General features: G+C 35.9%; 1 protein-coding gene across 8 annotated transcripts in view; it reads left to right on the top strand.

Annotated features, from left to right (window-relative positions):
- Positions 1–27,858, top strand: part of COL19A1 (collagen type XIX alpha 1 chain) — a 170,820-nt gene that overhangs the window by 139,428 nt on the left and 3,534 nt on the right. For 6 of the 8 annotated variants that reach the window (XM_085541988.1, XM_085541984.1, XM_015859135.3 and 3 more), the window contains 20 exons: positions 84–137; positions 221–274; positions 4,277–4,318; positions 5,143–5,196; positions 6,053–6,106; positions 6,924–6,977; positions 7,887–7,940; positions 10,112–10,156; positions 11,668–11,718; positions 11,807–11,851; positions 12,591–12,617; positions 13,820–13,873; positions 17,229–17,273; positions 19,877–19,921; positions 20,028–20,090; positions 21,864–21,899; positions 22,052–22,096; positions 23,738–23,908; positions 24,632–24,698; positions 25,822–25,977. In XM_085541988.1, coding sequence (XP_085398114.1) covers positions 84–137; positions 221–274; positions 4,277–4,318; positions 5,143–5,196; positions 6,053–6,106; positions 6,924–6,977; positions 7,887–7,940; positions 10,112–10,156; positions 11,668–11,718; positions 11,807–11,851; positions 12,591–12,617; positions 13,820–13,873; positions 17,229–17,273; positions 19,877–19,921; positions 20,028–20,090; positions 21,864–21,899; positions 22,052–22,096; positions 23,738–23,908; positions 24,632–24,698; positions 25,822–25,977 — 1,216 coding nt within the window. Of the gene's footprint in view, positions 1–83; positions 138–220; positions 275–4,276; positions 4,319–5,142; positions 5,197–6,052; positions 6,107–6,923; positions 6,978–7,886; positions 7,941–10,111; positions 10,157–11,667; positions 11,719–11,806; positions 11,852–12,590; positions 12,618–13,819; positions 13,874–17,228; positions 17,274–19,876; positions 19,922–20,027; positions 20,091–21,863; positions 21,900–22,051; positions 22,097–23,737; positions 23,909–24,631; positions 24,699–25,821; positions 25,978–26,807; positions 27,235–27,858 lie in introns of those variants that run through there. The other 2 variants (XM_085541986.1, XM_015859139.3) reach the window with 1 other exon arrangement.

The raw sequence follows: 27,858 nt of genomic DNA, 5'->3' as shown, positions 1-27,858 counted from the left end.
AACAAAACAAAACCATTACTTTTAAGAGATTTACAGTAAAAGAAAAGTATTCTTAAATCTTAAAGGACTTCTCCTGCTTTTAGGGTCCTAGAGGGCCTCCAGGATTACCAGGAACTCCAGGTACCCCCGGTATTAATGTAAGTACCTCTCTATGTACAGTGAAAAGCAATATACTCCTTGACAATGGTTTAAGGCCACCACATTTTCAATTTATTTCCAGGGCACACCAGGAAGAGATGGAAAGCCAGGACTACCAGGCCCTCCAGGCGATCCAGTATGTATATGTGGAAAGCTTGTATAGTTGCTTTGGTGAGAATATTTTAATTTTAAAGGAGATAACCTGGCAAGCCTAGAAGTCCAATTGGTTAAATTAATTTGGTTAGTCGAGGATTATATCCATTGTTGTTGTTGTCTTTTACATAGTTGTATTGCTGTATAAATTAATGTTTCAGGTTTTATCTGAATGTTTGTGTGCTAGAACTTCTGCCAGGCTATAACCTGGCACTGTGTTCCTCAGCCTCAGAAACAGTTCTGTATAATGCAAATTTTCAGAAGCAGACTTTAATTATTACCTTTAAAAGAATGGGGGGAAAAAAGCAAGAGATAAAGAAAAAAAAAAAGAGTTTTGTATTCTGGAGCTAATTTTACAATGCCACAGAAGGAAGAAAATAATTGGCATTCATCTCTTCTTGGTTATAACATGCATCATCATTACAGCTTTATGATTTTCTGAAGTCCACCACTGCAAGATCCAAAAGATTTACATATGCCTCCGGCCAAATGGTACCCTTGGAGATTACTGAGTATTATACATGGGAGTCAAGAGAGTCCCATGTGCATGTTCGCTAAACAGAGACTCTTCAGTCACTGTTCCTTCTTCTATCTTGAGCCCTCACAGATACATCAGGGCTTTCAAAAAACAAACTTTTGTTTAGAAAAAGTGCTTGCTGAGGCTTTTATGATGCCAAATGACATTTTCCAATTTTCCTGAGCTATTTTTAGAATATATTCCATTAGCAAGATAAAAGCCATAGTTGGCTGGAAGAAACAAACCAAAACTAGAGCTTAGTATTTTAAAAAGATCGTTGAACTCACTTATAATCTTGGTTTAATATGATTTGGTATTTAGTTAAAGACATCATTTAAAATTAGAATAAAAAAACAAAAAACAGTGATGTTCAGTGATAACCCAGCTACTGTACATATTATTCAGATGCAGAGACTTGCTTTATGTCTTAGAAGTGATTTACATCTCCAAGTGTTCACTGATGCAAATCTCATGCAGGGATTTCCAAGCTGGTCTGCAGACTACTGACAGCCTGTGAAGAGCTTAGAGCTTATAGCAGCTGCAGGAATGCATTAGGAAGTAAAATAAACAGTGCTTTCAATTAAACATTTGATGGTACAGATGCACAGCAGTCCACAAGTTTGCCTAAGAACTGAGAGCAAGAGCTTATTGAAGACTAAACTAGTGATAAAATTACACAAAGATTTCAACTGAGAGAGAACAGCTTTCTAAAAATAAATAAATAAATAAATAAAGACTGGGATTTAACCATTATGCATGCATGGGTCATCAGGGCTCAGAATGATGCCATTGGTTACTACATTAGCATCAGTCAATGCAGCAAACCTTTTCTGGTTGTATGATACAATTTTGACTGCATGACTGGAACATTCTTGCTGTTTAAATCATGTCTGCAGCAGTCCTGGAACATACAGCAGCAACAGTTCCAGTGTTTTAAAAGGCACTTGACAGTATCAGTCGCTCCCAAAGCACTAAGATCATTACGTAAAAGCAGATTTAATACTAGCAGTGAATATGGAAATAGAACTCAAATCAGAAAGACTGAGATATAAATTGTCTGCTATTAGGAATGGATGTAAACCAAGAAATATGTACTCTGAATGCAAATATTAAAAAGCCAAGTCCAGTCTTGTAATTAATAATAAAGGAGATCAAATTACAGACTCTGCAGAGAAAGACGAATAATTCAGTGGCTTTTCACCATCCACTGAAAAAAAAGCAACACCTGTGTTTTGGAAAATAGATGATATTAATTTTAGTTAATTTGATAGAAGAAGAAGAAGCTAAAGATTTTTAGTTACAACATGAAGAGCTGGTGAAATTCACCTGAGGGATGAACAAGGAAGGCTCTAAATGATTAGCAGTTATCTCTGAGTATTTTGAGCAAGATGAGACTTTTGATGAATTGAGAGATGTGAATGAGAACATATCTTCATTAAAGGGAAGTGAGAAGGGAACCTGTGTATAATAAGTTGAAACAAGCTAGATTGATCTAGATAGTATATAAATTTATTTCTAAATACTAATAAGAATGACTATGTGGAAATACAAGAATGCTGGCATTATTTTGTTAAGAATCAATTATGGAATAAGTCATATTTTTGTTTCTGAAAGGTTAACTTTCTTGGGAAATACAGAGAAACAGTGCTATTTTGTACCTTGACTTGCTTAAAACGTTGAAACTATTCTCATGATGTTTTCACAAAGAAGCAAAAAATGCTTTGGAAGTAACTGCCATATAGTTGGTGCTTATCCAAAATACAGATATCAGTGTCTATTGGCAGACTATTATAGAACTCTGAAAGAGAGGTCTCTCCCATGCATGGTTCTTTTCAATGTTTTAATTTTATTTGGAAAAGTAAATACAAACTCTGCCATTGAACTGGAAAAGATTGCTTAGGTCTTTGTAGGTATAAACAAAGTCTAAAATTCAGAGACATTCTGAAGTCAACATGATGAAACTTGAGACGATGAGTATAAAATGCTCAACATGAAAAACAAAATCCATAAATTGAATAGATTCTGGAAGGCACACTGCACTGTAAACTAGAGGTACGTAAAAAATGTGATGCCACTGCTAAGCAACAGATCTAAATGCTAAAACATACTAATGTGATTTATTGCTTTTAAAATACTCGTCTCTTTGAAGGGATCATTTTTTTTGACAGAAGATAGAGCAACCAGGAGTAAGGCTGGAAAATTAAGGCCATTTTAATGTTTTTAAAAGCCCAGTATGTATCATGCACTTATTCAGAGCTCCACATATGCAGCTGTGACTTTACATTATGTGCACAGTTACACTGGACTTGCTATATTTAGAGAGTACATGAACTGTATGTCACAAGTGCAGTAGACCTACTCTCTTGACTGGTGTGCCCTGGCAATTGAATTTTAGGACCATGTCAAACTGCACATCTTGGGTCCCCTGTCTTAAAATAGTACACAAGTTAAAATAGATGTTCTCAGCCTGCTTTCAAAAGGGGTAAATAGTCTATTCCTGATTGTACTTAAATTGGGTATATTCATCAGTTCTTGTCTTGAACTGATATTTGACATCCATTGCTACTAAACAAGCATTTTTCTAATATGCTACCAAAGTGCTTATTTTTTCCTGTAAGAGATGGATGTGACTGAAGCAACCTGAACAAAAGCAGTAACAAATTTTGAATGTATCTAATTTTGTCATATGCCCAGGGCTATTTTTGTTTTAGCACTTGCAAGAGGAAATGAGCACTGATAATTGAAGCCTGTTTGTGAGCAATCGGTTTAATCAGATTTTAGAGAAAGTTTTATAAGTCTAATGACAGCACCTAGAAATCTGAGGATACAGATATATAGCACATAATGTTTGTCTATTGATTGAGATTTAGATGGGCTATCTTTAGTATTGTTAGTAATTTGGTTGTGGCATCACAGACTTTTGCACTGGTTCTTAATATTTAAAGGCAGGACAAAAAATTACATAAATTGCTCATATTGCTGTAGCTGGATTATTTCCAGTATCTGAGCTAATTTATTGAAATTAGCTTTGGCATCTCCACAATTCAGAATTTAGTTCAGATTAAAGTCAAAGCCCACGAGAAAGCCAAAGGAAAACACTGAAAATAATAGGTGAGAAGAGGCTGTGAGAATGTCCAGTGAGAATGATTTGCTTCTGGTATTCTATGCAGACAATTACATGGTATTACTTGAATACAATATTTGCTGGGTTTTGGACCAAAATTATGTCAAACTTGCTCAAACTGTAACAAAAACTTACAGTGGTAGATTGGACTGACCATGATATTTAACATTTTAAAACTACATGGATTGCCCTGGTTTTTAGAGTTTTCATGGGACAGTTGTCTCAGCCAATGTATATGTTATCAGCTGTATGAGTTGTGATATAACTTTTGAAAAAAATCAGTACCTATTTGAAGTGGTAATGTTATGTAAAAGATTAACTGCAAATGTCTTTTGTAATTTCAGATTGCGCTGCCGCTAGTGGGAGACATGGGTACTATACTGAAGGTAAACATTTTCAGAGGATACAGAATGAAATATAGAATCATAACATGGTCTTGGTTGGAAGGGACGTTAAGGATCATCAGGCTCCATCCCTGCTTACTGTGGGCAGGGTTGTTTCCACCAGATTAGGCTGCCCAGGGCCCCATCCTATCTAGCCTTGAATTCTTCCAGGAATGGGACATCCACATTTTCTTGTACCAGAAGAAGTTTAGACTAGACATAAGAAGGAACTTCTTCTCTCAGAGAGTGGTCAGGCACTGGACTGGCCTGCCCAGGGAGGTGGTGGAGTCACCATCCCTGGCAGTGTTCAAGATGCGTCTGGATGAGGAGCTAAGAGATATGGTTTAGTGGTTTGTTGTAGCTACGGTAATGGAAGGTTGGTTGGACTAAATAATTTTGTATGTCCTTTCGAACCTGTGTTTCTTTGATTCTATGGTTCTCTGAGCAACCTGTCCTAGTTCCTCTTCAACAAAAGCTTTTTCTGTGTGTTCAGTCTATATCTATCCACTTTCAGTTGTAAAAAATGCTAGTAGAACACCTCATTATCAATTTCTGAAAATTCATTGGTATCTCTTTCTGAAAGAAATAGTGTTACTATTTCATAAAACTGATTTGATTTAACCATTGATACTAAGCTTCTATCTCTAGCATATAAAATGTTTGCAAAAAAATCATTGAATTAGTGACCCTGAATCGATCTCCATGAGAATGAATGGAGGAGTCGCCTATGAATGGTAACAAAGGCAGGAAAGCATGGTTGCAAAGACCAGATCTTCTGACCCCATTGCTAAAAAACTTATTTGTCATTTGTCTTGTCTGTTCCTTAGGGTGATCCAGGCACAAGAGGTCCACCTGGTATCCCTGGTAGAGAGGGGCCAAAGGTAAGTTTTTGAAGAGCTTACCTCACTCTGCTTTGTTGTTAAAATTCAAAAGCCAGATTTTTCTGTCAGAGAAGTCTTAACTTTTTTTTTGTCTGATCCCCATTCCTGTATTATCTGAGCAGCTTAAAGGTTCAGACAGTTTTTGCAGTTTAGTCCTCTTCCTGTCTTAGTGTGCTCTTTCTCTCTGTGAATTAAGCTACATGGCTTGCGATCTAAGTCCCAAGCCAGTATAACTTTCTGTGTCTTGTTAGTTAAACTCTGCTTAGATTTAATTGTCCAGTAGTGCATTGCCATCTATAGGCTTAAGTGAGTCAGTCATGCAGGAATCTTGCAGTAAAGAAGGAAACTTCTCATATCTCTCTCAAGTGTGTAACAAGCGGATCTTCTGTGCCTCTGCAAATTGTTCCCTGTGGGACTAACTCAGCAGTTTCACTGGAACTTGAACTTTCACTGGCGTTAATCAAAATTCTGTTTTACTGTAATCCAATAAAATACCACATTGCGTGGCAAGTAAATTTCCTATAGTATAATCTAATTACTTGACAGTACACAGTCTCTGTGTGGGCAAGCATTTATACTCTTTAGTATTCGTAAAACAAGACTCCATCATTCTTTTTATGCTAGTTTACCTATAGGGTAAAACGCACTATTTTCTTTTCACCTTAGTGGAAGAACCATTTTAAAACTCACGGGTAGTACTGAGCTTTTCTTTTTCCTGTTTTAATCACTGCTACTTTAATGACTTTATGTTTGTGCTTGTATATATTAAATGTGGGTCATAAAATTTCATGCTCTTCGTCGCATGAAATTCGTTGTTTTCTAATATAAAGCATTTGTTTGAATGTTGTTTTCTTAGGGAAGCAAAGGTGAACGTGGTTTTCCTGGACTTGCTGGAGAGAAGGGCGATGAGGTAAAATTACTTCATTTATGTAGCCAGTACATTATTACATGAATCGAGACCAAGACGAAAGTGCATAGAATATCAAACTGCTTATTTTAAAATGCTGAGATAATGATGTATTACTACAGATAGCCCTTGAATCTAAATTTTCAACAAGATTAAGCACTGTTATTAAAATAAGTAAAATCTATTTCATATTTGTGCAAAGGTTTATGCTCATTTGTATAGTTTAATGCCTTGCATACATTTAAATGCTAGTTTGTAAGAGAAGAGCAGTAAAAAGGTAAATGCTAAATATTTTCACAAAATATTTCATTATATAAGGTGTTTGCTTTTATTCTGTTACTTTCTATTTAGCATTCACTTTGAGAAATATTCTGTAAGGCAAATACTTTGATTGGAATAGTAATTTCAGCAATTACTATTAAGTGGAAATTAGAAAATGTTTGGAGTCTGAATTTAAAAAGCATGCTTTATTTTCCATTATATACTGTTAGGTGGAGCTTACTTCCCCAAATGGATTATAAGGGGAATCAAGAGCAATTAGCTTAGATATACATCAGATAGATATACATTTTACTTGTCACATAGCTAAAATTTCATCTGACTATGCCTAGTGGATCAGAGGAAAGGGTTCTGCAATGCACAGACTTGTCTGAAATCCTCACGTACATCTATACTGTTTTTATTCTAAAATATAATTATATCCTGGTAGATGTAAATGTACTTTAGTATTGTTATATTACTGATGGACATGCTAAATATAAGTAGTTTTTGAGGCTATAACATGGGTGAGGAAATTGACTTATACACCTTTAATTTTCAGGGCCTTCAAGGTGTTCCTGGACTGCCTGGTGTACCAGGACCCAGCGGACCGTCTGTAAGCATGTGGTACCATTTGCTGTTTAGTTTCTCTCTACAGAGATTGCTACAATTGCATACCCAAACTCCTTTTTCTTAGCTTCTTACAACTTCTTTTGGCTCATAGGAGAGTGACAATGAAATCTTACCCACAGTGCCTGTACTAAAATAAATCATGTTGTGAGTTGATGTCTCTGTAAATATTATCATTGTCTGGACTCAAAGTTTATGTAACTCGAATGCTTTTAGTTTTTTGGCCTTACTAGATACTTCCTGAAGTTGAAAGGCATGATGGACAAACTAGCAATTAATTAAGTATTTATACCATAGTTACTATAATAATGTTATTAATAAAAAATTTCTAGCAGGGAATTCTCAAAACATTAAATGCAGAAAACAAATAATTATGAAGTCTGAGAATACACTAACTTACTATTTGAAGTAAGAAAAACTAATCCTGAAAAGTATTGGTATTTTGGGGAAAAGTTATCTCAGGATTTATTTATTTTTTTAGTTTTCTACATGCATGACGAGATTGATAGAGTGGTTATTGCTTAATCCCAGGTTGTTGACAGTAGTAATGCTTCCCTAACTGCAGCTCATCTAGGAAGCTTAATGTGAAATACATAAATTAACATTTCAGCAAAGAAGCATGATTCTTCACAATACTGAGACCTACCAGTTAAGGACAGAGCATTTAGTCAGTACAAGGTGAAAAAACAACCACAAACACAAGTTTTACCCTTCACAAGCTTATCAGTAGGACACAGCTTTTGCATCAGACAGAGAAATACTGAAACCTGGAGGAAAAGTGTAATTAGTTTTAAATGACCTTCAGAAAGTGCAGGTTTAAAAAAACTAGTCTATAGTGCAAATTGCAGTTTGGGGATGTTTCTTAACTAATATAAACTGATACTATATTGTGCAGGGAGCCATGGGAAGACCTGGGCATCCTGGTCCTGCTGGGTCAAAAGGCGAAAAGGTATTCCTTCTTTTTTGTTTTGATAAAGGTCTGTGTAGATTTTGTGATCCTTTCACTATGCTTTGGGTTTGATTTTTTGTTGTTGTTTGGTTGGTTTGGTTTATTGTTGTGTTTTTGATATTTTTAACACAATGCAGACATGAGTTTGACATACATTTTCAAATGAATTTCTATTTTTTGTCTTGGAGTACAAATACTCCAATACTTCCCCAGGCAACGCCATACTTCAGGCTTCTATTTTGAAGAATAACCCTTGTGGTACATACAAGCCACAGAGAACGTTTTCTAATTGCAATATGCTTCATGATCTTAAGAAACTGAAAAATACTTTGTGAAATAGTGTATTATGAGTTACTACTTGCTCTGCTTCACCTTATTTTCATGGTGTATTAGTCGAACTTAAAGGCATACTTTAATGCTCTTCAAAAGCTGGAAGTTACTCAATATAAATATTCTGCAAATGTATTAAAGCTTCCTTTATAATTAATTTACACTGTCATAGCACTGCTTTTTTATCAGTTTTATATGTATTACTTTATCGAGTGCTTCCATTATAACTAAAAGGTCAAATTAGTGAAATACAGCAGAAAAACTGATTTATCAAAATATATTTTGAGACGATTTCTACATTTTTTACTTGGATATGTTTCTTTTTTTTTTTTTTTAGCTATGACTTGGGCTTTTCCAGCCATAGCGCAAAGACTCTGAACCTACTAATACTCTATAAAACTTTGAATTTTTTATGAGTAAGAGAAGGAAATTCTACTTTGGAAAGCTATGAAATATCCTCAGCATAAAAATGAGTTGTCCCCTTCCTGGCCATAACAGAAATAATTTGCCAAAGGCATTTCCATTTTTAAGTAATACATTGCAAAAAGAAAGAAAAAAAAAAACAAAAAAAAAAAACAACGGGGTTTTTTTCTTTCTATGCTTATAATTTCAACGTACTGAATAAATTGTCAGGAAATGCAGTGTTTGACCAGCAGCTTGAAGCATGTACATCTCTATCTTTGGCTGAGACCTAATCGTAGCTGTTTCTTACATTATGCATCATAAAGATCGGGGGAAGGCTCTCTTATTATTGCACTTGGGAATGAGAAAGTCAGTTCTCCGTAACTACTGTGCCACTGACTGAAAAGGGCAGAAGTCAGGTCATTTAAAAATGATGAACTAAACCGTAGCCAGATTACGTATTTTCTCCTTCCTTTATCTGGAGACCACATCTGAAAAGTGATCATACAATATGCTTTCTAAAATACAGCATTTTCTCTCTTAATGAAATACTATAATTCCTTCAATTTGTAGCTTGACATTTCAATCACAAGGAGATTTGGAGATTATTTTAATATGACTGTAATTAAAAATTTATATACTTTGGGTGAGTTAATCATTACTGATGTATGCTCAGCTTAACTTTTTCCACCTTAATAATTTTAAATTTGCAGCCTAAGTGTCTCAATGAAGTATGTTATTAAAATCCAATGAAGTGAGTGAAAAACTTGAATAGACCTATTCCAAATTATACAGAATAGTTAACTGAATCTTAGTGATGAAATTTTGAAAAGATCTTACTTGGAAGGCTTGACATTAAAACATCTGTATTGCTCAGAGCACCCACTATGCTTCTGGGGTGAAAACTAAGAAGCTTTTTTCCCTCGTATAAGCAGTTCAGTGCATCTCAGTAAAAAGACTCCAGCTACAGACAAATGTTTTGAAGTAAAAGTCAAGAAGATATGCATTATATCCCTTAATAAAGGTCTTTTATTTACCCAGCATGTTCTTCTTTTTATTTACGTGTGAATGATAAATTTTAGTATTGTCTTTAGCAAAACAATATTCAAAGAATAAAATGAATTATAACTTCCATCTATAGATTGCTTAGAAATTTATATGAGTTTATATGAAGTATTTCACTACCCCATTGCCACTACTATTTTGCTATGAGGAAGTTACTACGTGTAAAGCATCAATTAACTAACAAAATAAGAGCTAGAATAAAGTAATGGTTATTAATTTGCCTAGAGCTTAAGCAGGATGATTCCTTCTTAATATTACCTAGTCTTACTGACTGTATCTCTTGTTTATTGTCATAATGGCCATTGCAGTTCACGTATGGAATAGATCTGAACAACAGTTGTATTAAATGAGCTGTGCATTTCTCACTATGCTAGGGTAGTGAAGGTTCTCCAGGGAAGCCTGGACCACCTGGACCTCCGGTAAGAGATTTTTGTTCACATTTTCATGATATGTTAGGAATTATATACCTATAACTAAAATGAAATGCACAAGAAGGACTTGTAGTGAATCCAGAGAAGGGTCTCTAAGGTGATCAGAGGGCTGGAGCACCTCTCCTATGAGGAAAAGTTGAGGGAACTGGGCTTGTTTAGCTTGGAGAAGAGAAGGCTCCAAGGAGACCTCATTGTGGTCTTTCAGTACTTGAAGGGAGCATATAAACAGGAGGGAGAATGGCTGTTTACGAGGGTGGACAGTGATAGGGCAAGGGGGAATGGTTTTAAACTGAGACAGGTTAGGTATTAGGGAAAACTTTTTCACAGAGCGTGGTGACACACTGGAACAGGTTACCCAAGGAGGTTGTGGATGCCCCATCCCTGGAGACACTAAAGGCCAGACTGGATGTGGCTCTGGACAGCCTGGTTGATTGGCGACCCCGCCTGTGGCAGGGAGGTTGAAGCTAGGTGATCATCGTAGTCCTTTTCAACACAGGCCATTGTATGATTCTGTGATATCAAGAAGTAGACTATATGTCTCTCTAAGATATATTAATAGTGCAGGAAGACAGTAAAGTCTTATTGCAAAACAGTTCAATATTCCTTTTTTTTCTTGTGATTCATCATTAAATCCAGGTCACCAGTGCCATCTTAGAAACTGGGTCAAATGAATTACTCTAAAAACCTTTAACACTGAGGTTAATTTATTCACCTTGGATACCTGAGAAGTCCATAGAACACACTGAACTGTAAATTAACTCAAACAGTACCTAACACAAAATTAATTCTGAAGAATTAATAACTGGTTGACTTTGCAATCCCTAATTCTAAATTCAGTCTTAGAAATGTCATTCCTTACCTTAATTCAGGGAATGCTTTGGTTCTAAATCTAGCTATACTCTAATGATCTTAAGATACTCCAGCCTCAACTGTAGCCTACTTCTATCCTGCTGTAGAAAAAAAAATCATTCACTTCTGCCCCAAATTTAACCCTTGAGCTGACTCTGTCTAGCTTTGAGGTCTGTATATTTTTCAGTCCTTGCTTCTCTAAATTCAATCTGTATCCCATGAAATTCTCTAATGGAAGCGATGGTTTAGTATTCAGGACATACTCAGAAAAGAAGTATAAGGATAGCAGGATACCAGTTGAAGCCTTTATCTTCTCAGAACACTTGAAGCATACAATTAGATGCTTTTGTACTTTTTAGTTTAACACAGATTTTCAACTGACGTGAAAATAGTGTTGTCATTGCTTCTATCTTTTGTCCAGTCATTTTGTAAGAATGTTAAAAGGTAATGTATACTGGGAATTTACAGTAAGAAAGAGAAAAAGTACCATGCTTACATAGTTGTGTATTCTACGTTCTTACTGAACTGTCTGGAAATGTGGAAAAATTGATCTAGAAACCACAGTTTTGCTGATGCATGGGAATTAAAACAGGCAATGGTTCTGACTCTGTGGTTCGTAGTTGTGCTTACTTGGTTTTTATGTTTTAAAGGGTGTGCCATACAATGAAAGAAATGGAATGAGCAGCTTATATAAACTCCAGGTATTTCTGGCATTTCTTTCTAATATATTTAGTCTTTCAATCAACACCTAATTTTGGTCCAACTCAACTTTTAATTTTGCTATTACAGGGAGGTGCAAGTGTCACAAGTTATCCAGGTCCACCAGGACCTCCAGTAAGTATTTAAATAGTAACTTAATTTTTAATATTTAATTAAAATGGTAACAGAGGTTTAACTGCGTGTAGTTTTGATGAGTGTCGTGGAGTTGAATTTTATACATGAGAGACAGAAATTATTATTCATCTAGGTAATGATGTAATAAATGTAATAAATGTAACATATATAAATGTAATTTTATATGTTGATCAAACATAGCCTGGCAGAGTAGCTTATTTTGATTCAAACATTTCACTCTAAAGCTACGCTAAATATTAAGTAAAGTTTGCGAAAACAGTTCCTAACTTGGTATTGTCTCAACTGAAAGTATCTGACTGTCCTAAACTGCAAGATATACTCCTTACAGTTAATGATGATCTTGCTATGGATTAAATTTTGTGCTGGAAAATAGAGGCTCATGAATTCTCAGTTCTGTTACCGATTCCGATGTGTGAATGTGTCATCTGTACAGAGATTGTGTCTTCCCAGACAGTATGCTGCCCTGTGCAGGTGCCCCGGCTTCTCTGGGCTCTTTTTAGCCAGAGATGAACTGCTCTTACAAGTCTTCTTTCTTGTTAGTGTCACAAGCAAGTTCTGCTATTTTAAAGCAGAATTAACCAGCTTAGAGAACTGGACTTAATACTGATTGGAAATGCATTGCATTGGCAATTTTTATTTATATTGCATTGATACAGAAAAAGAATACAGTCACTGTGTCATTCTCTAGACATATATCTGTTTCTTATTTTCTTTGTAGGGTCCCAAAGGAGATCCTGGCACTGCGGTATGTACCTTTTGGTCATAAGTACAATTCCCCCTGATTTACTGATGAAGACCAGGAAGCCCTGAGAAGTATTAAAGAGATCATTTTTTAAGAAAAATCACATCCCTTTCAGCAGAAAGTGTGAGAAAACAGCTCTGTCTGCTACTAATGAAACAAGTACCATCTTCAAGTGAAACATCTACAGTTCCTTGGTGCTTTCAGGAGTTCATACAGCCAGTAAAAAGCTGGCAGCTGACTCTACCTCTCTAGCTGTTGTCCTATCTTCAGGTTGTCAGACCTGAGTAAAATACAGAGTTAACTGCTTACCTCCAAGAGTACCTGGCTTCACTCACAAAAAATAGCTGCAGTGTTAACCACGGCTAACTCAGACTAACTCAGACAGGCCCAAAGAGATGGGGCAGTTAACATTTGGAAGAGTTAACTAAGACTTATGTACCATGGAGGCACATAATCTCCATTCAGCCAGCCTACACAGGGCCTATATTTGCTCTTAATACCCATAAGCTGAGTATGTTTGTCTATACCAGGAACCACTTCCTACTCAGGAAGTACTTTCTCTCATACAGGCTTTGGAAAGTGAAAATCTGTCAAAGAATTTGTAACATATGCAAAAGGAATTTGCTGTGGTCTTTTATTTAACTGCGATAGCTGAAATATTGGAATTGTTAACAGTAGTTCAGATTTCTGTGATAAATTATCCTTTGATTGTCTTTAAAAAAAAATAAATTAAAAAGAGTAATAGAATCTTCTCAGTTAAACTGATTTCTCTAGTGCAGAAGTTTTCTGATTTTCATTCAAAACCTGAAGACTTGCACAGGGACTTCGCCTGTCTGCCCCATTTGCAGAGAAAGCTTTGTGCAAGGAATTGAGGTCTGTTCTGATACAGTAAATTGGAAGTTGAACAGAATTGTTTGGATGGTAGTTCTGTGGTGGATAGAATATGCTTACAACTTGTGCCTCTGCTGCTGGAAGGTGGTGACTTAGACCTGACTTAGGCTTATAAAAACACAGGATGGGAGTCTTCCAGAATACATTATTAGTCAAAATTAAAACAGTAAAGAAAAATTTGTTTGCCTGAGAACTGTTAATTATTTTGGTAATCTCAAGTTAAATATTCTGCTTTTGCTTGCTCTTCCACATTTGTCTTGAACAATTCAGACTTTCTAATCTATGCAATCCATTTTAATTTAAAAAAAATTCAGGGCGACCCAGGACCAATGGGATTACCAGGTCTAGAAGGACTCCCAGGGGAAAAGGTAAGACTATTAAAGAAGTTTTGGCTTCTTAATGTGTCTGTCTGCTTTCTGAAACCTTATTTGATTATTATTTTTTTTTTGTGAAAATTAATGTTTCTGTGCAAAAAAGATTTGTATATTTATCCATATTCCTTTTCTTTTTTTCCTTAAGTGTACATCTAAATCATTTACTCACCCAATATAAAATTCCATTTTTCCACAAATGGAAATGTGTGTAGAAAACCTTGTAGTATGTCTCTAATTCTTGTTCTCTCCTGAACGTCATCTTATGCTTAGAGTCTGTCTGCTTGTTTTTACACTTCGGGCATAGCTATAGATCTGAATCAAAATTTTTACCTGAATTAGGTTAGTCTAAGTGTGTGCAAAATTGCCATTAAAAAAATGAATAAATAAATAAGGACTATTTCAGCTGACTGTGAAGGTAAAGGAAATGCTAGAAATAGAAGAGACTGATTCCCTATTCCCTACTGTGTTTAATGCAAATGCCTTGTGAAGGCAAAGTCAAAACTGATTTCTCAGGACTATCACTCATTATTCTAAAAAGGCCCCTTGTTTCTGTTTTTCTTTTCTTATTGCACTACCTGTATGAAGCTGCCATAGCTCATCCTGAACTGTGTCACAATCTCCAGAGCCTTCCTCTTGTTCAAAGTGTGCATTCTGGCCCTAGGAAATAACCTTTTCCTTGAGCTGGTGATGTTTCAGCCTTTCATGTATTAGTGATGGAGGCTGATACAAACTTAGAGTAAAGGTTATTATGAAATGCTAATGAATGATAATGAAATTTAAGCTTTTTGTATTTATTTTCATATGGCTAAGCATAAAAAGTCCACCAGAGAAATAAAGAAGAAAATATGGTTTCTATCAATGGAAACACTTTGTTTTGATTTTGTCCATATCTTTTAAGTATAAGAAGAAGTAGTAAGCTTTTTGCAATTCAAGCATTCAATTTTTAGGAATTGCATGCTATTAAATCACTTCATACAAAAAATAGTTTACTATAACTTTTTTCATCAAAAAGCCATATAAGTCAAAAGTTTCTTCATACTATTACTATGTATTACTAGTACCAATGCAGAGATTATAGGATAACAAACCAAGGTAGGTGACTACACTAGGTGTTTAAATTAGATAATTTTTGCTCTGGAAGACTACAATTTACAAACAATTATGGACAATCTAATTTTACATCACCAAACACAGGGAGGTATTACAGACCTAACAGAGACAAAATGAGGACAAGAATTAAATAAAGGGAAAATGTAACAGAACAGATTGTATAAACAGGCTAAGTGAGTGCTTGGCCATTTCCCAAAGCCAAAGTACCCTTTCTTTAACTAAATTTAGTTTGAATTCCACACTTCTGGTGCAAATAAATTGACAGAATCCAAGTCTGCCTCCCATTCCCAACAGTGCAGTGCATGCTGGCTTTTAATTTAGAGCTACAAGATACATAAGTGCAGCAGAACTCCTTGTTGCATAGACAGTGCCAGCTGTAGTTTTGTGATAATGTCATGAACTGGCTGAAAACGTTTGTGTCCTCAGGATAAAATTAGCCTTCCCTCAGCTATGCTGACACAGTGGTTTTGCAGTTGTGCTGTGCATCACATTGCTAAGTGCAGTCAGGGCCAGGGGAAGAAAGTAGGAAAAGGGTAGTGCTGAGAATTTCCAGCTTAACTCTTACACGATGCCAGCATCTAATGAACCCCATTGTGTATATAAATTATGGGTACAGAATCACTATGCAGCTGAAGCCAATACGCTCTGCTAAGTACCCCAAGTACTTGATTGCTCTAAAGGTGCTCATAGATTTCTCACTGCAAGGGAAACTTGTTTTAAGTAACTTCTCTTTGCCTCCTGTGCAAGAGTGGTTGAACTGTGCGCAAGCTTCTCCCTCTCAACCCAAGGTCTTGTTTGTTTTGGTTTGGTTTCATTTGGTGATACTGCTCTCATCTGCTTTATTACACGGGCAGCATGTCAGTGTGAATGTACGCTGCAAGGCCATGCACTTTTCATTAACTAAACCCTCTGGGCTGGTAAGCGAATTGGAGACCACTCCTAATTTGTAGAGGTTACTCCCATCTGCCAGTACAGAGAAACTGGCTGCCAGTCTCTAGCTCTTCAGCCAGGTTCAATTTATTTGGTTCAGAGTTAGGTGTTATGTTGGCCATGTTGAGTTTTTAGCACTGCAGCTGTTCTGTCACAAATGTGATATGCAGCAAGATTTAAAATATGTTCCTTGCTGTTGTCATGAGGTCTGATAAGCCTAAACATAAAAGCAAAACAGAATTTGTATTCATCTGTCTTGAACTGTCCTGCGCTGAATTTCTTAGTCTAGTGCTGCATAACTGATTTTTAAAACTCTGAGAAGTTATTGTTACCTAGAATTGATATTTTTCCCTATGCTGTAGCTCTGATCTGATGCTCTCAAAACTGTTTATAGGCATTAACTTGTCTTCTCTGTATGCTCTTTATAATGTAGTTAAGTGTTCCTAATTACAAGCATTATTGCCTGAACAAAATGATGAGAACGAGTCAAAATATCTCCTCAACCTTTTCTATGCAAAACATATGACTATAGTTATGCTGGCAAAAACAGCTCTGCGTAACATAAACTCAGCTCAAAAAAATATTTCTCCTGTTTGTATGGCTTCAGCTGTGTCAGGGCTTTCCTGACATGATTATGGAAAGCTGGGGCATGATCTTCTTACATTTTTAACCAACATTACACTAGCAGAGTGCATTTTTACAGACTAATGCATGTCAGCAGTGGGACAGGGTAAATCTTGTGGAGTTTCACCTCCCGTCAGTTCCATCCATCTGCTTTGAGTTCTTCACAGGAGAGAAAGATGAATTTGCACTCACACCTTATCAACTCCATCACAAAATCCATTATCTTACCTTAAATTATTGATGAAAGTATCTCCGTGATAAAGGAAGAAACTTTGTGCTGCAGCAAATGGCCAAGTGCGAGTAGGAAGGGGGAAGTTTCTTTAAAAGGTGTATCTTAAATAGGGGATCTTGATAGCATAGTGAATTATGATGTGTTAATTTTGGTCACTGTCAAGACCACAAATGTTAATTATTTAGAAAGCCTCAAATAAATAATCCCTTTTCAAGGAAAGCCTCAAACAGAATATAAAGGATAAGGTGTAAGTTACAACAGGGGAAACTAAACAAAGGATTGATGTTACTTGTTCAAGTCTGTAAAATGAGTCAATGTTGGAGCTAAGTGTTAGCTCTGGGCAGAGCTCGTCCTCAATTTCAGCTGCACAATTCTTCCTATGTTTTTAATCAGGCTCCAAGAACAAACTCCTGTTTTCAGTGTTATTTAAATAATGATTTATCTTTTCTTCAGGGTGACCGTGGACCAGCTGGCACACCAGGAGTAGCAGGGATACCAGTATGTATATTCATTAACGAAATCTCATTTTGTTATAAGAACCTGAAAAAAAGTCAAGCACAGTGCTTAGCTGTAATCTTACCCATTGCTTCTGGGAGCTCTTAACTAGTTCCTTATAGGCAGATATGAAAATGACATATTTTTCCTAAAAGAATTAGAATTTTAAGACTTCTGAGGGTTCATATTATTATTAAAATGACAGGAGGAAATGAAGTGAATACATGATAAAGCTTGAAGTTGAAGTTGCATATTCTCATTTAAGAAAGATTCTTCTCATTGCCTCAGCTTTATAGAGATAAATTACAAAGTCATATTCTGTGTTCCTGGGCATGCATAAATTTCCGGGCATCTTTCTATCACAAAGAAAAAATACGAACATTAGTTAATGCAATTCACAACAATCTAAATATCAAATCAACCAAACATTTGCTTTAAGGGACATACTTTGATAGTTATATGTTGCATTCAAGAAGTTTCTGAAAGTCATTCTGAAGCATTGTTGTAGGTGAAAGTAAATGTAACTAATGATAAATTGAAATTATAATTGTTCATTTGTGTTCCTAAGGGAAATAAAGACAAATTTTCTTTAGATTGTGTTCACAGTTTAATAAATGAATATATATTTGTATTTCAGGAGGCAGTATGAAGCTATTTGTATTCAAATATATTTATTATTAAATTTGGACAGCTACCAATCCATTCAATAGCTGTGTTTAAATTATAAATGTGTTTCATGAAATAACAAGAAGTCTGTGTCTATGCACTCCCATTTCCACTAGCCCCTAATTTAGTATATTTACTGTGATTTCTAAGAGAGAACATTAGCTTAAGTAGCTTAGTGTAGTTAAGTTTACCTAAAACAAGGTAAAAACTCACATTTAAAGGAAGAAGATAAGTGTTTATCTGAATTTTATAGCCCATGTAAGAGTTTCAAAGTTTGTTCTCTGTAATGTATTATATATACACTGTGAATTGATAATGCAATAGCTAGTTAGGCTTGTCATAATTGTTCATTCCCTGTGTATTTCCCTCTGGGTATTTTTCAGGTCTTACTGTTGTTGCTTTCTTTCTAGCTGGATGTGAAATACTTATTGACTTCCTTTCATCACTGATGAAGTTGCATTCTCTTGCTTACATTTATCTCTAGTAAGATCCATTGAAAAGAAAGTATTTGCTGTATTTTATGCTAAGCAGTTCTATTAAGCAATTTAATAGATTTATGAGAGGCGGTATTTTTTATCAGTCTTCCAGTAGTCTGACATCCTACTGGAAGAGAATTTGTCCTCCTTGTCTAACATTATTCCCTAGATTTTAGAGAACACTTGTCTCCATTTGGGAATACAAATATCTCATTTTAGCTTTGGCTTTTTGCTGAGTGGGATTATCAGAGAAACTTGGACTGAGAGTCCACAAGAATTGCCACAAATGCTTGTTTTCACAGCAAGTTACATCAATCCTGAATTTGTCATTGGTGCTGATGGTGTTAGATTTTCTACTTCTGCAGGTGGTTTGGTCAAGGGATATTTACAGGAAATATGGGCTGAGATTTGTGTCTGAGGCTGAATAGGCCAATCTGATTTAATTGCTGCCCCCTGTTCTGAGCAGAAGTTTTTACTAGATGTCCTCTAGAGGTTTCTTCCTATGTGTTATCCTCTCTTCTTACAAATAAGTCTTTTCATTTCTTCTTCAAGTCACACACAGTTGGAATAGTAGGGAGCTGTCCACCAATAAGTGACATCAAGAAGTGAATGATGTCCCAACATAAACTGTGTGATTAGTAATGTCCTTGGGGCGTCAGTACTGATACTGAGGGAGATAAAGAACTACTGAAGCAAGGGTGAGCGATAGCTAATGATGACTCCAGCTGACACAGATAAAACTGGATGAATGTTTGTCCAGGACATGTCACAGAGACTAAATTCTCAAATACAGTCAGCAACTGTGTAAGAGTAATGAGAAGAAAGCTGCCATTTGTGGAGCTAACACTAAGTTATGTGTAATACATAGCAGTTAGAAAAACAAGGTTACCTCAGCTTTGGTGCACAACTATTTCCTTCCAGTAGCACCAAAGGCAGAAGGCCACTGTGGGTTGGAGGCAGCCTCCTTTTGCCTTTCAGTCACGTTTTGCTTGATGCCTTTTTACAATTCCTTTTTCTGCTGTCTTTCATCTTTAACAACAACAAAAAAAATGTTCAGTCTCTTCAGTCCACTTTTAGGATATTTATGTAATCATCTCATTTCTGTATAATGCTAAAGAGCAGGATAGCAAGGTTGTTAAAAGCAAGGAAACAGCATTTGAAAAACTGAAGACATTTGAAATCATCATTTAACTAATGGAACGAACAAGGATTCTGAGCACTGTCAGGCTGAATTTAAAACCACAATTGAAGCGACTGAAAAGGAGCATGAAGAAAAATTTACAACAGAAATCAAATCAATAACAAACCCTTTTTAAAAGATTAATATTTTCTCTTTTAAAGCATTGATTGAGCTGTAACATGAGCATTTCACTCAAATTTATATGCTGTCTTAATTTTTACCTAAGATAAATGTTGATGTTTTACTTCATAGCAACTTGAATTTCTAATATTCTTTTCTTTCAGGGAAAGCCAGGATCTCCAGGGTCCCCAGGGTTGCCAGGAGAACCTGTAAGTACAGATCTGAGTTCTAGACTACTGTGCTAATACAAAAATTTACTAAATATTGGATGCAAGATTTTACATGCAGGTTCATTCTTATTTTCTGTTTTCTTAGGGTGAAAGAGGACCTATAGGAGATACAGGCTACCCTGGACCAGAAGGACCACAGGGAAAACCAGTAAGCAATTTTATCTACATTAATTAAGAAAACATGCATCATAGTTTATGAGAAGATTCAAAAGAAATTAGATAACATCTTGCTTTGTATTGTGCTTGATAACTTCTGAAGAACATTCTAGAGTTACAGCACTCAATATAACCACCTAGTCAATAATTATTTTCATATAGAGTGTGATGTGTTTATGTTTTAATAACCGATGTCACTGAGATCCTTTGGAGGTAACCGAGATCATTTTGAATGTCACTTACATCCTGTTGACTCAAAGGTTACTTTAGTAGTTTTTCAGAGTGAGAATATTAACCCAGGAGCTCAGTACAGTCTGTTGAGTATAAGGCAACAAAATGCATTCATGGTTTCAGTTATTCAGAGATTTGCTGACTTCATGACTCTGAATACACATTATTGTTCTTCTGTATTCCTCTACTAGTAATGCAACATCATGTCTGAAGAACGTACTATTCTCTGAGGATATGTTTGATCTAGCATCTTCATTTAAAATACACTATAGTCAGCAGTGTGTTGTAGCACTGTACAGGATGGTTTAAAACGGTCTAGTTCACATTCCAGAAGTAGTTCAGCTGGGATAGCTCAAAACTATCTCCCCCTGAGCACGGTGCTACAGTGATGAGCATGAGTACACCATTTCAGTTTATTATCACATCTCCACACTATTCTTCTGTCTTGACAGAGACAATTTCTGTAATTTCTGAAGCAAACTGGCCTAATTTAAGGAACAACTTGAAAATCTGTATCACTAATAAAATTTTAAAGTGACTACTTTCATGAGTTCTGTCAGGATGCTGCAAGAGTGAGCTTCTCTGCAAGAGAAAGTGACTGAGCCGAGGGCAGGAACAAGATGGGGGCCATGGACTCACCAGCAAGGGATGCAGATCAACAGTGACCTTAATCATGTAAAACCATGCTTTGCAGTATGAAAGGGAAGGAAAAATTGCTGATTCCTTTGCTTATCCAAGTCTTCTTTTTCATACTGCAAAATATCACTACGTTTTCAGGGTATGCAAGTTCTGGCCTTGCATTTTCCAGGAAAATAAATAGTGACAGAGCATTTATCTTGCACTTATCCGGTGCTGCATAATTGTTAAATTACTCTGTGACATTATTTGGCCCATGCCACCCAGCATAGTCTGAGACAATGTCATGTTCCAGGCTAGGAAAAAATGTGAGCCCAAGACTACTTCCTGTGGGCGTTATGAGTAAGACCACCCTCTATAGGGCAGGAAAAAGTGTTTTGACCATCAGGTGGAAGCTGTGGTGTGTCACAAGTCCTAATGACCAGTAAATAGATCTGGACACTTTTTATTGATATCTAATCTCTGTAACAGCAGGGGCTAATAGGGCATTTAGGGCTAATGTCTACCATAGGATTAATCGCTTCAGTTGTTGTATAATGAACTAGGACTTGTAGAGTACCTGTACAGCTCCATATTCCACTTGTTTACAGAATTTCACTGTAGCTGGTAATTTAAAGTTGCATGTTCATTATAATTGATGAACATCTCGTCACTGAAGATAGATTTTACACTGCTCCCTCAGTTCAAATGTAACCTGCTTGCAGTTCAGTGTGGACCCCAGCTTTTTTGTTGCACATTCCTGAAGACTGTTTGTGAGTGTTTCAACACTGTAACCATGTGAACTTTGGGCTGCAGCTTTAGAATATGTACTGATACCATCTCTAACCATCTCCAATTTGTTTTTAAACTACATGTAAATAATTATTAAAACATGTTTGTTTGTTTGTTTTTTTAATAGGGAATCAATGGAAAAGATGGACTGCCCGGTCCTCCGGTAGGAAGCCATGCTTTTGCGTTGTAGTATGTTTAGTTGTTCACAAATAATGCAGCTGTTAATCCTAGTAGTTGTTTTCAGTTCAGCTGATAGATGAGTGCACAACAAAGCCTTTAAGCAATACATTTCATCTTTCAAAAATAATTTTTCAGGGTGCTGTGGGGAGACCAGGAGACCGAGGGCCCAAAGGAGAACGAGTAAGTCCCTTGTTTTAATGACTTCTTTCCTTTCTGAGTATCCAAACACCTCATTAGCATGTATTTTACAGTAACAACCAGCAAATTAATTTCCTGTGAACTGTAGGTGATCTTTTAGACAATGAGCATCCCAGGGACCACTGTGAGAAATTCAGTTCCTTTCTGCATTTAGAGAAAAACACATTTATAGACATTCTAATGTGGATGTCCTGGATAGTGTAAATTGGTGATGAAAGCTAGAACATAGATAATCCCTTTGTGATGCAGTCAAACTTTGAAAGAAATAAAGCTTTCCTCATTTCATCCCTGGGATCTTTGCATGTCACAAACACATGACCACATATTACATTAAATGAGCTTGTTACAACAGGAAGTAGGGAATGTTACGATTTCAGTTAATGCAATAAAGCAACTCAAGTGACAGTGGTGGCCCTGCCAGGCAGGGGGGTTGGAGCTTCCTGACACTGATCCTTGAGGTCCCTTCCAACCTGGGTCGTTCTGTGATTCTGTGTTTGATTCTGTGGTCTTTGTAGCAAAGCGTAGTTATAGCCATTAGTGAGCTCAGATTCATTGGAAATAGTACAGATTTGGAGGACATTTGGGTTATAAAAATGGTAGATAAGCTTCTGCTTTCATCTTTACATTTCTCTCCCTCTTTTTTTTTTAATCTTTTTTTTTTCTTTTCAGTCTTATCATGTCATGTAAATACAACTTGTGACTGTAACTACACCTTTATCATTTTAGCAGTTAGTGATGTTTCAGATTTGAATAAAGGATATCAGTACTTGCTGTAGATTAAAAATGCAATTAATTACATTTATTTACTCCTCATAAATGGGGGTTCTAGATTTATCTTGTAATAATGCAGGCAGTTCCTAGTGCTGTTTGCTCCTGATGGTGGAACTTGACTTTAGCTTAAGTGATGCAGCAAGGACAGCCAGTAACCCATAAGAGCTGTCAGCTGTTTGTTAACAATCTGAATGCATGACTTGCTGCACTCTGCTCCACAGATATAGCTCAGTGAACTAACAGCAAATATATTAAGCCTTTCTAAAAGATTTAATTCATTGCAAATAAAACAAATTTATCAGCCCATGATAGAAGCTAGCAAGAGCATCATCATTTAGTCTATTTCTTTTTCAGAGAAGTTACTCCTTTGAAGTGCATGTGTATATCTGTTGTTTCTTTGATTAACAGATTTGAATACATGCAAACATAAAATATTATGCATCTAGGGAAATTTGAAGGGGAAAAATCAAACAAACAAACAAACAAAATACTTGATACCTTATGCCTGGGAGAATTTGAGCACCCAAATTCTGCCTGTACCATATTTGACATCTCTAGATGCATGAGGTCTATAAGTGTTCCCCACCAAAATTCCCTACTTGAAAACTGGGTTGCAGGGTCAAGATACATTTTGTCATTGGCTTCAACATCAAAAGTGCAAGAAAACAAAAGTTTACTCTGTGTTTTCAGAGACAAGGATCAGCCTGTAAATCAGCTTCACTGCATAATTTATTTGTCTAATAAAGATCAATTTCTGAACAAGAAAAACGTTACTCTTTAGGATTCTTGGCAGTTTTTCCCAGTTAGTTCCCATGTGTACAGTGGTTTTCTTTATGCTTTTATTTTACTTAGGGAGATCAGGGTATTCCAGGAGACAAAGGTCCACAGGGTGAAAGAGGGAGGCCTGGCCCATCAGGAGAAAAGGGCGCCATGGGGCCTATTGGACCACCAGGAGACAGAGGCCATCCAGGATCACCAGGTCATCAAGGTCCTCCAGGTTCACCAGGCCCCCCAGGTTTCCTGGTAAGAGAATAACAAGTTTTTATTAGTTGCTTGCAAAGTCAGAATAGATGAAGGTAGCATGTGTTGAGCAGTGGGAATTCAATCAAGCAGTCATAAAAACTAAAGTATCTCTGAGATGACTAATATTTGCAAATGCCAAAGAAAAATAGGCAAGCAAATGTGATTCTCAGTAACAGAGAAATTGGCATTTGATATGACAGTGAAGTGCTTCCTGTCAGCTGTATATACTTATGTTTGCCTCCATGTAAGCACACACATGCGTAGATGTAGTGAATTCATTTCAGTTGGTAAGAGACCCTGAATCAGATGGAATAAAGCTTTGAAACCCTTTTCTAACTTAATTACTGGCCCTGTGATACAGTTTTGTTTCATTGGCCCTTGAATGTAGTCCCAGTGGGGGTGAGAAGTTGGCAGATGTTATACAAAAAGCCACTGAAGTATATAAATATCACTGGGATTCCTTATGATCTTATGCAAATTACTTTCATAATGCATACATGCTGGTCATCCAGATAGGTGAGTGCCTTTATAATATTATAATTTATTTGCAGTAAAGTCAGCTTTGTGCCTAAGTGAGTAAAATAAATTTTAGCATGTTTAATTTTAGCTTAATATTTAATTTTAGCTTAGGGCTGATTTCATTTTTTTTCTTTAATTATTATTTTTGTAGCATCATGTAGATTGTATCTTCCAATATATATTGCCTTTTTGTTTCCTTATCAGACTGATACAGTTTCACTTGAAGAACTGAAGAAATATATCAAACAAGAGGTTCTTAAGGTTTTTGAAGGTAAGACAGAGATGTCTTCTGTTGCTAGATGTTAAATTCTGTTCTAAATGTTTTTACTTTCCACTAACTTTTATATGCAATTCTTTACATCATCTAACATACATGGTACATACTACTTAGTACTTGTTGAACTGCCGTAGGTACACTTAACTGCTGTTCATCTATTTAGTACAGTTATGTTCAAACAATTATAAGTTGAAATATGTTACCCAGTGCTTCCTTATGTAAAAGATTAGCATTAGGAGATAGCTTGCTATCAAAGGTAAGCATGTGTCACTCCATCTACGCATTGGTACATATTACATTTTGTACACATCACTAGCTGTTGCCACAGATCTTCTGTTTTTGTCTTTGTTTCACTTTATCTGTTTTCTGTCATCTCACTTTGTTTTTCTTTGTTTGATACCCCCACACTTTTTTTCACTGGAATTCTTATCTCAAATCTTAAAATTCCAGCAGAGTAAATGCCAGATCAGGTGTGGAATGCTTAGTTAAGTTTCCAGGTAAACTATGAAGGTCTTCATCTAAGGATCACTAAAATGCTAGCAAGTATGCTTTGTTCCATGTGTATGAACAGTTCATGCTGTTTATGCTGAAATCTCAGCAGTAGTTTTGTTTGCTGAGTTGTTTTCTTTTTTTTTCTCTCTTTTTTTTTTTTTCTGTTGTTTTGTTTGTTTTTATGACTATTTCTAGGGTTTAAGCACATCCCAAGAACTGTTCACATTATTTGAGTCCTAATTTGGGGCTTAATAAGAGTTATAAAGATAAACTGTCATATGGATGTTAAATGCTAATTATTCTGTCTTCATGTATTTTAAGTATTGCCACAAATAGAAGTCATTTAAGACGTTGAACTACATCAGTAGAAGACAGTACAAATTTTGTGCAAGTTCATTGAGATTATTGCAAAGGGTGAGGATTCAAATAGGAAATCAGCTGGAATTTAAGATCTTGGTCCTTATTGGAGCATTTAATACCCTGAACTATTGACATTTAGGACGATTAAAATCTTACTTCCAGAAATTTACTTGGCTGGAGCTTTGGGAATTATTTATTTTCATGTATTTTGTGAACAGATTTCTTACCTTTTTTTTTTTTTTCCTCGTGTCCTTTGCTATTGAAGAAAGAATGGCTCAGTTTATGTCCCAGTTGAAGTTGCCTGCTGCATTGCTTGGCTCCCAAGCTCATGGGAAACCAGGGCCTCCAGGAAAAGATGGCTTACCAGGGCCCCCAGGAAAGGATGGTTTACCAGGACCGCCTGGAGAACGTGGGCTCCAAGGTAGGAATTCCAAATAACAGCCTCACAAATTATATCTTGTAATCTTTATATACTTGCAAATGGTTATTAAAAAAGCCAAGATTATGTACCTAGCTTTCTAATGATTAACTTTTAAAACTGTACTTATTTTTTTCCAGACTAGATCTAAGTATTAACCCATGGTAAATGTGTGTATTTTACTGATTTAAAACTCCTAATCAGTGTATTTTATTCTAATAAATGATACAGTTAATCACTGACAGATGTCCAAAACTGGCTGATATCTGGAGTAATGTAGAAATTACTTTCTCTCCAAAATAACTGAACACAACGGAAACGATAATCCAGCATTCTGTTGTAGCTGTTTACATTATATTCCACATTGAGAGACCATTTAATTTAAGAAACAAAATTTGATTTCTGAGTGCTTTCAGCTCTGATCCTAATACAGTACAAGGGAGGAAAAATTGAAGGCAATTATAAGAAGCAGTGGAAACTGAAATATTACAACATACATCCTTCTTACTGTGAAGTAATATATTTTCACAAATCAATTTCAGAGAAATCAGATTTTCATTCCACCCCAAATGGTAATTTGTAGAATTCAATACAGTCAGACAAGACAGTATAGGACTCTCATTCCACTGAATGGTCCTTCGCTGCAAACTTAGCTTCAAGGAATCCAAGATCATCATAGCTATGTTCTACCATAGACTCAGCCTATCTGAGATCAAAAGAAAAAGAAAAAAAGAATAACAGAAAGAAATAATTTGCAGATAATTAATATTTTGTGGGCAACATGTAAATTGCAGTTGATCTGTAGGTAGTTCTTTATTATTATCTTTTGTTAGTTTGGTCTGCTCTGGAGTCAGAGCAAGTCAGACTGGAATGAAGAACAAAGCTGAAGATGTGTGGATCCTAAACCTATCAGAAGAATAAGGACTTACTAACACTGATGAGAGCAAAGCCCTGACAGAAGCTCAGAATGAGAAGAACAAGAATAAAGGATCAAGGAAAACAGTAAAAGGCTTAGAATCTTACAACACTGACTTCATCATTAACTGAATATTCAGATCACTGTAAACAGTAGACTTTAATGTCAGTGGCAGATTGACAATGATAATGTAATGTGGTGAATAGTCTCAGATGCTTCTGGGAAGTAGAACATTGTACTAGGCTTCATTTCCAGGTAGTGAGCATCAAGAGTGAAGATGATAGCTATGCTTGATAAAAGAAAGAAAATAAATCTGCTTTTTTGTGCCTTATGCTTGAGCAAAAGTAGTACACAGAATCCCCATTTCTTTTATCAGTACTCTTTTTACAAAATCAATACTCTTTTTACATTACTAAGAGTTAAACTGAGAAGCATTTACTTCTCTTTTAATAATTTTCCATTATTATTTAAAAAAAAAGAAAAAAAAACATTGCCAAGAAGAAAAGAAAACCAAAAATTTGTCTTGTTACAGTATAAATGAGAGCTTACCATGAGAGAAGCACACTTACAAATACGGTTCATGCATTTCCCAGTAGAGCCTGTGTGTGTCATTGTAAGCACCAACAGCTAAAAGAATTTCAGTTCTCTGAGCAGACTGAAAAGCATCCTTGCAAGTTTCAGTTCATTTTCAGCCAGAAAGGATGAAGCAGACAAGACTTCCTGGAAAGGCCAAGTGTTACAGGAACTTGTTCAATTGACTGTAGTTATTTAATTGAATATTTAAACCCTAATTGTATGTTAATTACTGTCCTTTAGAGAACACTTCCTTGTGAGAGTTTTGCAGTCCAGAGATATCTGGACTTTTATGTTAATATCGTGCTTTTTCTGAAACAAAATGAAGTGTTCAACCTAGTAAAGCTTCACTAAGCTTCAAAATAGCACCAAGGAATTGAACATCCCTGCTCAGG

Source organism: Coturnix japonica, chromosome 3 (assembly GCF_054131305.1).
Source record: "Coturnix japonica strain WE chromosome 3, WE-NBRP24, whole genome shotgun sequence".
Classification (NCBI taxonomy): domain Eukaryota; kingdom Metazoa; phylum Chordata; class Aves; order Galliformes; family Phasianidae; genus Coturnix; species Coturnix japonica.
Note: the sequence above shows the minus strand (reverse complement) of the source record. Positions and strands in the feature narration are given on the sequence as shown.